Source organism: Calidris pugnax, unplaced genomic scaffold (genome assembly GCF_001431845.1).
Source record: "Calidris pugnax isolate Ruff unplaced genomic scaffold, ASM143184v1 scaffold28, whole genome shotgun sequence".
In the NCBI taxonomy this organism is placed as follows: Eukaryota; Metazoa; Chordata; class Aves; order Charadriiformes; family Scolopacidae; genus Calidris; species Calidris pugnax.
The window spans coordinates 19,909,447-19,924,409 of NW_015090842.1; the positions used below are offsets into that span (position 1 = coordinate 19,909,447).

Genomic DNA, 14,963 nt, shown 5'->3' on the forward strand with positions numbered 1-14,963 from the left:
TTGCAACAATTCACTTGAATCTCATGCTCCTGGATTTTTAATGGAGCTTCCCTTGAACTTAACCAATATTGGCTACATATGGCAAGCTGAATATTTCTGTGGGAGTAAGTCACTGTCACATCTCCTGTAGAGTCTGTTTCTCTGCCCTGCTCTTATTCTCCATCTGGGTGTTTTATTTCTAAGATAAACAGTAACTCAAGGCCCCCACTTAGATGCCGTTCTTTACAAATGCAGTGTTCATGCTTTTGTTTCTAAGGAGAGGGTTTTTCCCACAGGTGTGCTTTTAAGACTGGCTAGTTTTAATTCATAATACGAGCACCGTTAGCTTGGTTCTTGCCATGACTGGGAGTTTGTCTGCTGTAGGGCTCGAGACTTTGGAGACTCACGCTCTTCCAAAGAACAATGCAGGAATCAGTACTACGCTTTACATTTGTTCCAACTGCAAAACTGACACCTTCATGGGCAACTAAGCTGATGAAATGAATGGTTTTGCTCCTTACAGTCCAAGATGTGATTAAATATAATGGCTGAAGCTGAAATTATTCCATGTAGTATCCCATCTCCCTGAAGGAGTCTTGGTGTTGCAGTCAGATTATTTACCTTTCCCAGCTTTGGCTTTACTGGCCACATGTAGACTCGGGGTGATAAACTCGGCAGAGCTTTTTTTCCAGGAGTACGCCAAAATGGTAGCTCTCTTCTGGTTTGTGCACCTGGATTTGCTTCCAATGGAGGAAGAGGCAATGTCATATGCTTGGACTTGTATGGATAGAAACCCTTCACGTTGCAGTGTACAGAAATCTGAGAACCCGTCTACTTCATTTCGGATTTTTTTGAATGGCTGCCTCCTGGCAATGGGAAGCTTCTAGACATTGTCACTAAAGGTTAAGTTCTCCTCATAACAAACCTCTTGGTTTTGTCTACACATTACTGGTCAGTCCTGAGAACCTAGTTTCATTCGTTAATCAAGTGAGATTTCTCATGTATGGCGTGGCCCTCGTTTTTAACCATTAAAGAACATTTCCTTCCAAGTAGCTGATTATTTATAACACAGCGATGACATGTTTGAAGCTGGTATTGAAATCTCCCTGCTATTTAGGTAGCATTTCCCTGTTTTTTGTTTAAGTATCTGTTGATGCTTTTATTGACATCCAGATGTAATAGAACTGTTTTGTGTTGCTGGGACAGATGTGTGTAAATATAAATGGTTAAAGACAAGATACTTGTCATGTTTGCAGCTCTGTATATGTATTATACTAGAGTATGGTAAACATGAGATGTACAAGATTTTCCAGTTATCTCAGAAAATTCCCATGATAGCAAGTAATGTGATTGAATTTACAGTTATTTCCTTCACTCAAGCTCTAAAATTTCAACTATTGCTACATTTTTTTTCTTGTCAGCAAGAATCTTTCTGCCGTAGCGTTGTTGGCTTGATTTCTTTCATGAGCACTATTTATTACCTGACGCCAGTCTAACAGGAGGACATACAATCCTCAGTCCATTATAGGACAAGTCTCTGATACACAGCTTTGCACAGTACAGCACAGTACCAGCACGGGTTCTTCAGTAGATTGTACTAATGTGCTATGGCATAGAGATGAAATCTTTTACTAAAAAGTACTTGATGTCAAGTACTTTTGTGTACTCTGACTGAAAATAAAAATTCAGTGCAGTCAGTTCCACACTTACTTATTTAATTTACAGGCAGAGGACAAATGCAAATATGCAGCAGTAGAAACTGGCATTTTGAATTCCAAACACAACCCTAGTAGGCTTTCTCCTTTATGGAAAAAAGCCTCTTTCTTAGTGGTAACGCGCTTTTTATGCCCCTCCAACAGCTAACAAAATGTAATGCTCAGTAACAGGATCAGAATCTACTCCTACCTTCCAAAGGTTTGACTAGTTTGACTATTTAAACTTTGCAGATGTACTGAGATTTGGAATATATTTTGCATATTTCAGCATAATATTGAAAAATATTAACTTGTTTCTGTCAAAATTATATAATTAGGACCCTTTACTAAACCATGGATATATTTTATGTTTTAATTTTACCTCTGTGTAACATCAGAATTTAATAGGATGTCACATAAACTTTTTCCTCTTGTAATCACTATCCTATTTTAAAACATTGGGAACTTATATTTAGATATTACCTTCCTATAAATTTCCATAGATATAGAAGAGTGGTCCATGACACAACTAAGATGATAGAAAGCACCATCTGAAGTAGTACCACAAAGGTAATCTGATAAATGTGTTACTGACACAGAGCTACTGAAGTGCAGCCGAAGCAAACTTCAGTTGGATTTATGGTGAAGGAGCCACTCTGCTTATTTGCTTACATATATGTTGGGATTTTTTTTTGTAAATGTGAATTTAGAAGTTTCTTCTGTGTTAAGCAGCAAAAATTTTTATGCTATTTGTGAAGTCCTGACTTGGTTTGGTGGAAGTGGAACCTTCCTGCCAAGATCCAGGCTGCAGGCTGAAATGCAGAGTGGGATCTCCTGCCGGGCTGCCCCTGGGGAATGGAAGGCTCCAAAGGGAGCCATGGCACTGGGCCACACGAAGGAATGCTTTTATGTGGAGTTACAGGGCTTGTAATATTCCAGAGGTCAAGTAGTTTTCCTGTCTATACATCCCATAGTCCTTGTCATCTGTGAAATACCAAATTACACTGAAGAAACAGATTTTCCTTACTGTTTTATTTCAGACCATATTTAATGTACTAGTGCTTCTGCTCTGGCTGGGGACTGACTTGGTAGCTGCAAGGATATTTATTTTCTCTCCTAGCAGTTGTCACAAATGTTTGCCTCCATTATCATTATACTCAAATGACTCTGCGTGGTGGGTCAAATAATGCCGGTCAAAAAAAAACCCAACCCCAAAAGTCAAAAAAGTTGGAGGAAATGGGAAATCGGGGAGACAAGCACCTTTGGATGTACTTCCACGCTGGCACTTTCCAACGAAATTCTTGTTATCTTAATGTCTTCAGCTCTTGCTTTTGAGCTTTTTTAAAATTAGCAGAGCATTTATGAAAGCCCCTTTCCTTTTGCCCTCGTGTGTGTGCAAAGCAGCCATTGCTCCTGGCACACCACAGCCCCAGGGCACCGGCCCCTGCGCTCGCCCACCTCTGCAGAGCGGCAGTTGGTCCTTCTTCTCAGCCACTTCTTGTCATTCTTTGAGAGGAAGATCCCAAGTCCATTTCAGTACAGATATGTTCACATCAGGGACACCACACCATACGTATTTATTTATGATTAATGGAAATGAGTGTGATCAACGTAAACTGGTTGGTGAGTACAAGGCCCTGTCAGGCACTCCATTAAGGCTGCACAAGAAATTCTAAAGCCAATTTCCATTGACTTGTTTTCTCAACTGACTATAATTTATGTTTGGGTGTTCAGATTTCCAACTTAGATCTTTTATGCTTTTTGGATAGAGATACTGAAAATGATTCCATCTGCTTTACAGAATCACAGGGGTTGGAAGGGATTTCTGGAGATCATCTAGTCCAACCTCCTGCCAGAGCAGGACCACCCAGAGCAGGTTGCACAGGAACATGTCCAGGAGGGTTTGAATGTCTCCAGAGCAGGCGACTCCATCACCTCCCTGGGCAGCCTCTGCCAGGGCTCTGCCACCCGCACAGGAAAGAAGTTCCTCCTTATGTTTAGATGGAACTTCTTATGTTCAAGTTTGGGCCCATTTCCTCTTGTCCTGTCCCTGGGCACCACTGAAAAAAGGCCAGCCCCATCCTCCTGACAACCACCCTTTAAGGATTTATAAGCATTGATCAGATCCCCCCTCAGCCTTCTCTTCTCCAGACTAAAAAGACCCAAGTCCCTCGGCCTCTCCTTGTAAAAAGAGATGCTCCAGGCCCCTCATCATCTTTGTAGCCTCTGCTGTCCCCTCTCCAGCAGTTCCCTGTCCTTCTGGAACTGGGGAGCCCAGAACTGGACCCAGTGCTCCAGCTGGGACCTCCCCAGGGCAGAGCAGAGGGGCAGGATGACCTCCCTCCACCTGCTGCTCACACTCTTCCTGATGCCCCCCAGGATGCCATTGGCCTCCTTGGCCACAAGGGCAAATTGTTGGCTCATGGTCATCCTATTGTCCACCAGGACTCCTAGGTCTGTTTCCTCAGAGCTGCTCTCCAGCAGGTCACCCCCAACCTGTCCTGGTGCAGAGGGTTATTTCTCCCCAGGTGCAGCACCCTGCACTGTCCCTTGTTGAACTTCATCAGGTTTCTCTCTGCCCAACTCTCCAGCCTGTCCAGGTCTCGCTGGATGACAGCAGTGTCAGCCAGTGTGTCAGCCACCCCTCCCAGCTGTGTATCATCAGCAAATTTTCTGAGGGCACATCCCATCCATTCATCCAGGTCATTGACAAATATATTGAAGAGGACTGGACCCAGTACGGACCCCTGGGGAACACCACTTGTTAACAACCTCCAACTGGACTCCGTGCCACTAATCACAAACCTCTGAGCTCTGTCTTTCAGCCAGTTTTCAATCCACCTCACTGTCCATTCATCTGACCTACACTTCCTAAGCTCACCTATGAGGATGCTACTACTTGTTGTTTTGCACACACTACCCACAATCCTGAACTCTATCTTTCCATGGTCACTGCAGCCAAGGCTGCCCCCAACCTTAATGTCCTCCACCAGTGCCTCTTTGTTTGTCAGAAGTAGGTCCAGTAGTGCTTCTCTCCTTGTTGGCTCCTCCACCACCTGAGTCAAGAAATTACCATCAATACACGGGAGGAACCTCCTGGCCTGTGCAGCCTTCCCAGCAGATCTCAGGGACATCTCCTCACTCTCTAGCCATATCCATTGCTTTAGTCAATAAGAGGATTATAAGCAGCACATTCTTGCTGTAAGGCAGAAAACTTCACATGCAGTATTTTCAGTGCAGTTACAGTGGATGGCATTGAAAGATGTATGACACGCATACCTTTTCTCTGCAGGAAGAGAGACTCCCAAGTTGTAAACTAGTAGAGATTTTACAATATATATTTTTCAGAGAAAATCTGATTTTGAATTACAAAGTCTGGAAAATATAATTCATACACGTTGTCAGCACTAGATACTAGAGGATATAAACCAAAGGTTTCCCACTTTTCTATTGGAATGACATATGTTGCATAAAAAATTGAGAGAGAATGCTCCTTTAATTCACCAGTGACATTGTGATCTTCATACCAAGGCAGCCTGAGGGATGTCTGTGTAGTGAAGCTTCTGCGGTAGTCACGAACAGCCATCCTGCAGATCAGCATATCCTTTGGGACTCTGCTACAACCTTGTGAGTTTAGGAGAATTCTCTGGCCTAGGGGTAGATCCAGCAGTGATTGTGTGTATTTTCCTCATCTTCCTCTGCCTTTGCCCTCCCTGAAGGAGGTTAACTGCATGGGAGCAGCAGAACACCATCAATATCTGTTTGGAAAACTGTCTAAAGAAGGACTGCACAGACTGAGGACAGAATAATGCAAGTTGTTTATTACATAGTCTTCTAGCTGCAACAAAAACTGAAAGTTACCAAGGCATTGTTGAGTACAAATGACTTCTAAATTCACTCACTGCAAAGCTGACTTTATAAGTATTAAAATGCATCCGATGGTTCTTGGATAGCTGAAAAACAAGAAAACCAACAAACCTGGCAAAATTGTATCTGTATGAAATGTAGCTCTACATGTTATTTAGAGGTGTCAGATGAAATTTGAGCCTGGCCTTGTGAAGGAGTCATCTGTGGGTTTTGTTTCTGAGCCCTGGGTACAGCTTTCCTCTGTGGGCATTCTCTTTAGTAGTCCATGCAGTGTTGCCACGTTAATTCTCAACAGGAAAACCATATGCTCAAACTACTTTCTTGCCTCAATCCAAATCTTGATTCTCAATCGTCAGGAATTTTGATTTGCAGCTGTGTAAGTCCTGAACTGCCAAAACCTTCAATGGAGTTGAAAACCTAAACCAGAACTTGATTCTAATTTGCTTGTGTGCTCACCAGCAAATATATTTTTAACAGATTGTTGCGTATGATACAGCTGAGGAATTATACTACATTCCAGTTTCCCTGAAAGCTCCGCTTCTGCATATAAGAGCAGGGGCACACATTGTGTTTTCATCTGGTTGACAGACCTGGAGGCTGCTGCCGTGACCTGAAGAAAGTAAATACTGCGCTGAGACACAGCAAAAATCCCCAGCACCTTTGTAGAAGAATGTAATAAAAGTCCCTCAAAACTCAAAACTTGCTGTAGAATGCAGAAAACATAGTCAAGCCCAGTATTTATTTCATGTTTCATCATTTTCCTCAGACTCCCTTGGCATTTTTTCCTTCTGCATGCTGGTCTCACACAGACACCGAGCCACCGAGCATGAGACTGCTGATGGGGTTACACGGCACTTCAATGGTGGGCCTGGGTCTTGCTGGGATGGGATGCAAAAGGGTGACAGCGCAGCTGGGACAGAACCAATGGGAATGTGAAGAATGGGAGGAAGTCAAATATTTGTGTGTGTTGCAGATCAAAATCAAAACACTGAAGTAGTGGTGGTCAGGCAGGAGTCAGCGTGCCAGCAGGAGGTGGGACACCAGTACCCTGTGTCTCCGGCGGGTTTTTCTGTGTGTGTTTTCAAAATGGGGTTGGATGGAAGGAGTGGTGGAAGAGGCCAATGCTGTGTACAGAGGCTGAGCAGCCGGGGTTAGAAGCGGAGTCGTATGAGCTATTCCATTAATCACCTTTTTATTTCTTCCTTCCCTTCCAGGTGCAAGTGGGAAGTACACCTCAGGACCAAAGAATCGTGGGATACATCTCCTGCACTCACTTGCAAGCTATTGCAGGTACTCTCCTAATTTTCACTATTTCTAGGCCGGGGGGGTGGTATTGTGCAAAAGTAGCAAGCACTGCTCCTCCAGTATTTCTGACAAAGTGCAATGCGTGTTGCAAATAGCAGTGAAATAGCGAAGAAAGACAAGTGTATCCCCAAAGCTTCACATTTTCAGTCTCAGGGTAATTTAATATTATAGGACACAAACAAAGAATATCCTTTGAGAGCTTTTCTTCCCCTGCTCCCTCTTTACCAAATACTATTATTTTAGCTAATACATTTCTATCATCATTACTCAATAGTATTTAATAACTCATATTAACATATAAACTAAAATTTCTTTGTACGTAACTGAGGGATTATCAGAAGATACAAGTTGGGACAGTTTTTCCATCAGAAGTCAGCAGCTGGAATAAGCCCAAATTCTCTGGTTTTTGACCTGCGAATTTCATACATAAATGTCTAGAAAGTTAATACCCTTACTAAGAAAATCTCTTGGTCATGTTTAAAAGCAGTTCCGCTATTACATTTAACAAAGCATGCTCTGTGTGCTTTGCATCACAGCTATCAGTTCTATACTTAGAGTAGATGTAGTGATAAAATAAAAGCCAAATCTACAAACCTTTACTTTGTGTAAGATCCAAATTTAATTTAGCCAGAGGGGTGGATATCCTTAGTTTTACTTGATGCAACTATGATTCTTGTGCTGCTGAGAGCTGGAGAGCTTGACACAGCCCTCCCAGCCTGCCTGAAGACAGCGCCTACGCCGCAGACTGAGGCGAGATGGTCATGCATTATAAATGGTAGAACTTTGAACCTCTGTGCTACCGCGTGTCTGGGGTAACCCCGCCAGGCAGCTCGCCTGCCTTCGACTTTGTCAGTGCTTCAGGCGCAGAGAGACAGGCTTGGGAACAAAACTGCCAGTCCCTGAAGTACATGAGAGAGACTGGATGGTTCTGAAGAAGACTCATGAATTTTTCAGCTACATTTTAACAATTTAATGTCCTTCTCTGGTTTTCTATTTTTAGCTCTGGAATTATGGTAATGTACTGTGAGATTGCTTTGTGGAGCTGAGATTTGTTGCTGTTCTAGTTTAGGTTATAAACCTCCACTTCCAGTCCTGTTCCTTTTTACTACCTAGTCATGTATTCTCAGTAGGTCTTTGATAACCACATTGTGAATCCCTGAAATATTAAAGAGGAAGAGGGGGCAGGGAAGAATAATGGGGAAGTAATGTTCTGTTTTCAAAGTCAGCCTAAAGCTTCTTCAAGGGTAAAACACAACCTTTCATTTTCCTACTTATGTTCTTGCTTCGTATTTTTAGGCTTATCTGGTTCAAACTACATTCAAATAGAGCAGACAATGATTTAAGAGTCTAATTGTCCTTTGATATATCATATTAGTTTATGTAAGGAAATAGAAAACTAAAGTTCATAAGTTTGGCAGAGCTGTGCTTTCTGATTTGTATCATCTGATTCATAACATTTCACACACTTAAAAAATTATCCAAAAAACACTTCAAGGATGTAAAGATGTGGTATCTATAAAAACAAGCACTGTTTAAAAGGTTAGCCTTTAAATCATCTTGTCATACGTGGCTGAGTGCAATTTGGCTTCCCTTCTAGGCTACATAAACTTACACTTGATAGTTCTGATACTTACACGAGTATAAAATGAAGGGATCCAACTGCTTATGGTAGGGGATGAACTACTTTTATCAAGACATGGGCTGGCTCAACTCTGTTCTGAGCAATTACTATTTCTTCAGACCTGACATTCACCTTTTTCAATAAAACTTTAGAATTAGATTTAGTGTATCCTCTCAGTTCTCCACCTATTACTGAATGGTGCTATGAAGTTCTTTATTTCCACTGTGGAAATAGCTGCGTTTCAGTGACAAATGAAGGGATCCTTTAATGAGACTTGAATGTAATTATTTTCCAAGGGGCTGTTAAGTTTACATGGTTCTTTTATGTCTTTCAATTAGTCAGTGATTAATGTTCTGGACAGGTTTTGCTGCCTAGAATCCACCTACCTCCCAAGTCCCTTGAGTCACGCCTTTCAGACACCTCACCAAGCCATGAAAAGGGAGCCAGCCTCAGGCTATTCCAGCCCAGGCCCAGCTGATGGAGGATGCTGGATTCTGGCTCATAACCCCATTCACGTCCCTGTTGGGCGTTCAGCGTGAATTTGGTCATCAGCAGTGCAGGTGCTGGCAGCTCACGCTTCCCTAGTGTCAGGTTCCACAAGCCTACACACAGCTTAAGCAGAACTTGGCTCAGTCCTGAGAGATCCCTCAGTGTCTGGAGGGATCTGACAGTGCAATCAGGAGTAACCTCAGTGCTAAGCTCCCTAGGCAGTGATTCCACAGATGTTTCTGAAATAGCAAGGCTGGCATATCCCCACTTGTGGCAGCCTGCTCTTGCCCCCTACCCTCACTTGTGGCACGTTCCCTGCCAAGATATCCCATAGCCCTTAGTGGTTAAAAACCTCCACTGGATCTTATCATTTCCTCTGACTAGACCTGTCAGCTGCTTTGTTCAACATCTTTCAGAGTAGGACAAAGCAGTCTTCCTCAGCCTGTAGTACCTACCTGCAGCCCTAACTAAAGCCAGTATTTCACTTAAGCATTTCCAAAGTGAATGGAAAGTGCAAGTATGATTATCCTATAATGAAAAAAGGTAAAGTATTTATTTATGGTGGCTGAGGTTTCCCACACTACCCTTTCATCCTTCCACAAAATTTGGAGCTGAAGAGAACTTGTGAAGAATTTGGAAAGGCTAACTGCAGGAACCAGTCACAACACAATTATTTGCATTTTTCCAGGCCAGTTACTGAGTAAAGGAGTGTAGAGCAATTAGTACAAATCTGTATTCTCTGGTTAATCACTGGTGGCAGTCAATCAGATCAGTGATTCTATCTGAACATTTAATTAGAGCTGAAGGCTGGAAGAAGGCGAAGTTGAATGTTAGTGTTAGGAGTTACTACCTAGTTCTCTTCTGTTAATATTTATTGATGCTATTTCACTTCAGCAGCAGTTTTTTAAATGTTTGCTCCCCTTATTGTTCTGGATACAGGTTTGGCTTCTCCTCTACTCAGGTGATTAGTTCAATTATCTTCATTCTTCATCTCCAAAGCTATTGATCACTGGGAGCTGGTCAGACTGAGTCTCACTAGTAACTTTTGCATACAGATACATACAGTACCTGCTGTGTAGCTGCAGGATAAGCTGGATACTGTTAATTTAACATTAACCTCAGAAAGCAGTTATATTCCAGTTGCGTTAGAGGATCCCATCTTTTGTCATGGTAGTGTACTAAAGTGCAATTACTTCTGTGACCTCTAGTCATCAGAGATGTCAGTTTATCACAAGTTCTACACTTTTTCTAAAAAGAAGTGAAAGTCATCTGTTTCTAGATTTCCGAGGCTATTTTTCTGTAGAGCCCTGAGCTCATCTGGTGCTAGTGCTGCTACAAAGGCTGAGCTTTCTTACCAGGCAGATGTATGTCACTATGCAGTTAATGCTTTTTTAATAATAGCAGTGCATGTTACCAGACAACTTCTGCAATATCCTTCTAAAATGTTTTTGCCTGTCTGTCTGTTTTTTTTTTCCTAAGGGTTTTCTCTTTTGGAGAATTTTCCCTTTGTGCGTTTCAGTTAAGTGGGTTTGCTACATCGTTCATGCTGGTCTGTGACAGGCTGAGCTTTATGCCCATATGGTAAACAGCTGCATTATTTTATCACTCATCCTAGTGAAGCCATACTAGATGGCTAATTCACAGAAAATGCAAAAAGACCTGGACAGTTCAGGGATATAAAAGCTGGTCTTAGACAGCTGAGCAATTTACATAATCAGGATTTGTAGAGAGCAATTTATATAATCAGGACTTTGTGGGGATGTTACTGCATTCTTGTCAACATGCACCACGCCTAAAAGTTATGTATGAGGAGACAAAGGCAGGCCAGAAGAAAGTATTAGCCTAAGGAGGTGAGACAGAATAGAAAGATTCAGCTGCTATAAAATAAGGAGAGCCCATGAATTCGAATAAGCTTCACCAGGACTGTGAAGGCTGGGCCTGTTCAGCTGCAGGAGGAGAAGGCTCAGGAAGAATCTTACCCAAGTGGGTAAATACCCACTGGGAGGGTTGTAAGGAAGATGGCGGCAGACTCTCCTCAGCGGGGCCCAGTGACAGGATGAGAGGAAACGGGCACAAACTGAAATGCAAGAAATGCCGTGTAAACAAAGGACAACGTTTTTTGTTGCAAAGGTGACTAAGCACTGGAATGGGATACCCAAAGGCTGTGGACTCTCCAACCATGGCACTATTCAAAGCCTGACTGGACAAGGTCCTGAGCAGCCTGCTGTGGCTGCCCCGCCTGAGCAGAAGGGTTGGGGTAGATGATCTCCAGAGGGCCCTTGCAAGCTCCTGCTTGCTATGAATCTGTAATTTTGTCTGTATCTTTAGTTAAGCAGAATGTATACGTTAGTCAGGCACACTTTTTGTGGTTAGTGTCACCTGCTCCAGGCTGTATTTATTCCACGTGATCCATTTCTTGTGCTTTTGTCTAGCTACGTCTTCACTGGAGGGCTTTCTTGTGCTGTTGTAGCAAGGGCTTTCCCAAGAACACATTGGTCTGGACTCACATCAAGCTGTGCGATTAGGTACTGGGTGAACTGGAGGTACAACTAGAAGCTTTAGGTTAGGGAACAGATCCAGGAAGCATTTGTACCTGCTTTTACATTACAGCCCAACAGGTAAAGATTTGGTGGGAGTAACACGAGTGGAAGAAAAAAATCAGATTATTTGCTGTTAGAATTACCAGTCAGAAGATGTAAGTTGGTGTCAGAAGCTACTTAAAGCTATCTCTTTCCCTGGTCATGTTGTTTTTAATATTTCTTTTAATTATTTAGGATTGTATGAAATCATGCTTGGTTCATTTCTGATTCAGTTTATATTTAACTGTTGTTTTACCAACCCCCCCCCCCGGCTCCGAGATGTTCTTAAAAATTCCAGTGCTTCACAGGTTAATAGTGGTAGGAAAATAAAGAGCTAAGGCCTGAAGTCTGTCTGTAGGTTAACGCAGCTCCCGTGCACTGCCTAGTCCACGTTCTGAAAGTCTGCACAGTGCTGGTGACAGCCGCAGTTGAGATGAGGGAGTAACAAGCTATGAGGACACGGACTTAAATATTCCCCATCTCCATAGTGGCCACTGACAGCAGCTTTGGACATATGTGTAACTGATGTTTCTAATTGGTGTTTTACACTTTTTTAATAGCTAGCACAAAGTAGCGAATTAGGTTAAAATAGAACTATAGTCAGACTAAGTTATTTTGGGATTGCTGCTTTTTCTTCTGATTGTGTCATTCAAAAACAAATCTTTTCTTTTGAAGAAAAGTAACGGTCTGACTTGACATATCATTTCAAGTCTGAAACAAGCAAAATAATAACTGTTAACAATAGGTACGGTGAAAACAAAAGAAAAAGAAAGGAAAGACAATATGGTAAACAATTATTTCTAGAGTGTGTCACTTCCTGCTTCTTTCCTCACATCAAGCTTTTCCTGTAATCATTTTAAGAGAGCCAGTAATTAATTTTTTCTAAGACTTCATGTCACTTAATGTGCTAGAAATTAGGTATGGTTAGTTGCTATAATTAAAGAGCTGGTATGTGTGTCAGATGGTTTCACAAACAAAATATATTTGGCAACCAATCAATCTCAACCCTTTCATATCAGTCCTGTGAAACGGGGCACATCCTCAGCACACGTAACCCAGTGTAACTTCCCTGCAAGTGGGGAAAAGGATCTGGTTCTTTATTTCTGCAGTACTGCCTGCCCCAACCTGTATCTACACGTACCTTTAAAAACACAAAACAATACTTCCAGTTTAGGCATTCTTACTTGAACACAAATGTAACATGGACTCTCTGATGGACTGTTACAGCATGAGTGAGTGAGTGAGTTGAATTTACCAGGGATGTATATTTACTAATAACCAACTGAAATTAAATTTTTCATTTTAAACAATTAGAAAGCAAAGCAAAGAAAAATCTCATGGTTTACCCCAAAGCATGCTGTCCAGTTTTGTCTGAGGTAGGATTTGAACTCTGAACTCCCGATTATAGATGTAGCGCATCAGATCACTCCCCTCCTGCGGCCAGAAACGTCATTTTGGCTGGTTGTCTGCAGCACAGATGCACTTTATCTTCTTATTTCTTCAGATGTGGCTAGTATGATTGGTTCCAGAAAGATATATTTAAATCATCAAAAAGTGTCGTTCCTCATGAACTTCACAATGGGCTGAGCACTATGTTCTGAGTATACCATTAGCCACACCTTTTTTTTATCTTGTGCTCTTTTTCTCAAGTTGTTTAACGATAGCCTAGCAATTAATATGTGGCTGTGTAACATGCTAAAAGGAGGTCTTGTTTCATGTTTTTGTTGGGTATTTTTTTGTTTGCTGCAGGAGATACTACTGTTCGATGTGAGCAACTGGATATGCTTCAAGATTGGCTGTCTGAATTCAGAAAATCTACCTCCTCCTCCAGTACAGCCAATCCAGAGGAGCTGGTGGCGTTTGATGTAATCTGTGGAGATCTCAACTTTGATAACTGCTCCTCTGGTAAGACAACAGTTTTTTCTCCAGGCATCTACCTATTCCAAAAAGGAACAGGAAGATTCTTGATTCCTGTGGGTTACAGCAGTATACGATATTGTGACTGGCTTTTGCAAGGAAAGATTTCATTCTACAGATACTTCTAAAAAAATTACCAGTCTCGAGATGAGCTAAGGAGAGTGGCTCACACTTATGAGCTCTGCTGAATTAGTTGCTTAATAATGTTTTTTAAGGCACAAAGGGCAATAATTTGTGACTTGTGGTAGCAATAATGAGGACAGATCTAGTGCTTTAGCTTTACTTGAATTAGGTAGACACCTACTGTCCTAGAATTTCAGTTACTAATGAAAGACTTGTATGTTATGGGATTTTTATGGACAAAAAGTATTAAATTCATGCAGTTAAAAATAATTTGATAGTGTATATACACATGCATAGGAGATTAATGCTGCAGAGCGAACCAAACATTGCTGAATTAGGTCTTGGAAAAAAATAACTGATGCTTTGTAGCTTTGGGGTTTTATTTTATTAAGTTTTTAATATTTTTTGTCTATATTTGGATGCTGAGGGTACTAGAAAAAGAACTCCACAAAACCATAATTAACGTCTGGTGAGTTCACAGAGACAGTGGCCTTTTCCAAACATAAATATTGTGCTCTGTTAAGAGTTAAATTGCCAACACAGAGTGCAGAGCATTGTGTTTGTGTATCCTCTCTGCCTTCCTGCTCATACAGCTCAGGCACCCAGCTGAGCTCCTCGCTGCTTTTATGTGATGGCAATCTACTTTGCTGGTCTGGAGCTGGCAAATGGACCAGCAGTGCCCAGGGACCAGCGGGCCGCACGGCTGACGGCCCAAAAGCCTTTTGTGCGACTGGGCCAAAACTGCAGTGCTGAGGTAGGAAAAGCACAAGGCAGGTACAGTGCGTGGGGGGTCATCAGAGGGGTTTGTCTGTGCTGAGTCAGCAGGGAGACGTGCAGGTGAGCTCAGGCTGCAGCATTCTGAATGGGACTCAGTAACTCCGACCAGAGTTTGTGGACTGACAGGTGAATTTGTGAACTGGATCTAGTGCGAGTTCTGCAGTCCTCATGGGAAGCGTAGGTAACTCAGGCTGAGGGCAAGAACTGTACCAAAAACAATTTTAAGAAACAAAAAGCAAGAATTTTCTGATCTCAAAAATTAACTAATATTCTCTAATCTCATTACTTCTATCAGACACTTGTAATAGAAGCTTTTAACAAAGATGAAGAAACATTTTAATTGGGTAGAAAAAGACCATTAAGCCAAAGCTCAGCCCTCCTGTTGCTTGTTTCTAGCTTGTATGTACAGAAAGTGCATCAGTCACAAGTTTATGATCCTAAGTAAACTCTGAATTGTCAGAAGTGCTCTGATGGGTAGAAGAAACTATTATGCACTGTGGAGGTGAACAGTAAGTGGTAATGGCTACAGAATACTGGAGTTAAACAAACAGCTATTAGAATAAAATATAATGGTAGCAGTGGTAGTGCATTTTTAGGGAAGGAAGGAAGGAA

General features: G+C 41.9%; 1 protein-coding gene across 1 annotated transcript in view; it reads left to right on the forward strand.

Moving 5' to 3' along the window:
• The window catches only part of SMPD3 (sphingomyelin phosphodiesterase 3, neutral membrane (neutral sphingomyelinase II)), an 85,767-nt gene that overhangs the window by 61,037 nt on the left and 9,767 nt on the right, over positions 1 to 14,963 (forward strand). The window contains exons 3-4 of the mRNA XM_014942490.1: positions 6,755 to 6,830; positions 13,284 to 13,439. Of these exons, the coding sequence (XP_014797976.1) occupies positions 6,755 to 6,830; positions 13,284 to 13,439 (232 nt within the window). The remainder of the gene's footprint in view (positions 1 to 6,754; positions 6,831 to 13,283; positions 13,440 to 14,963) is intronic.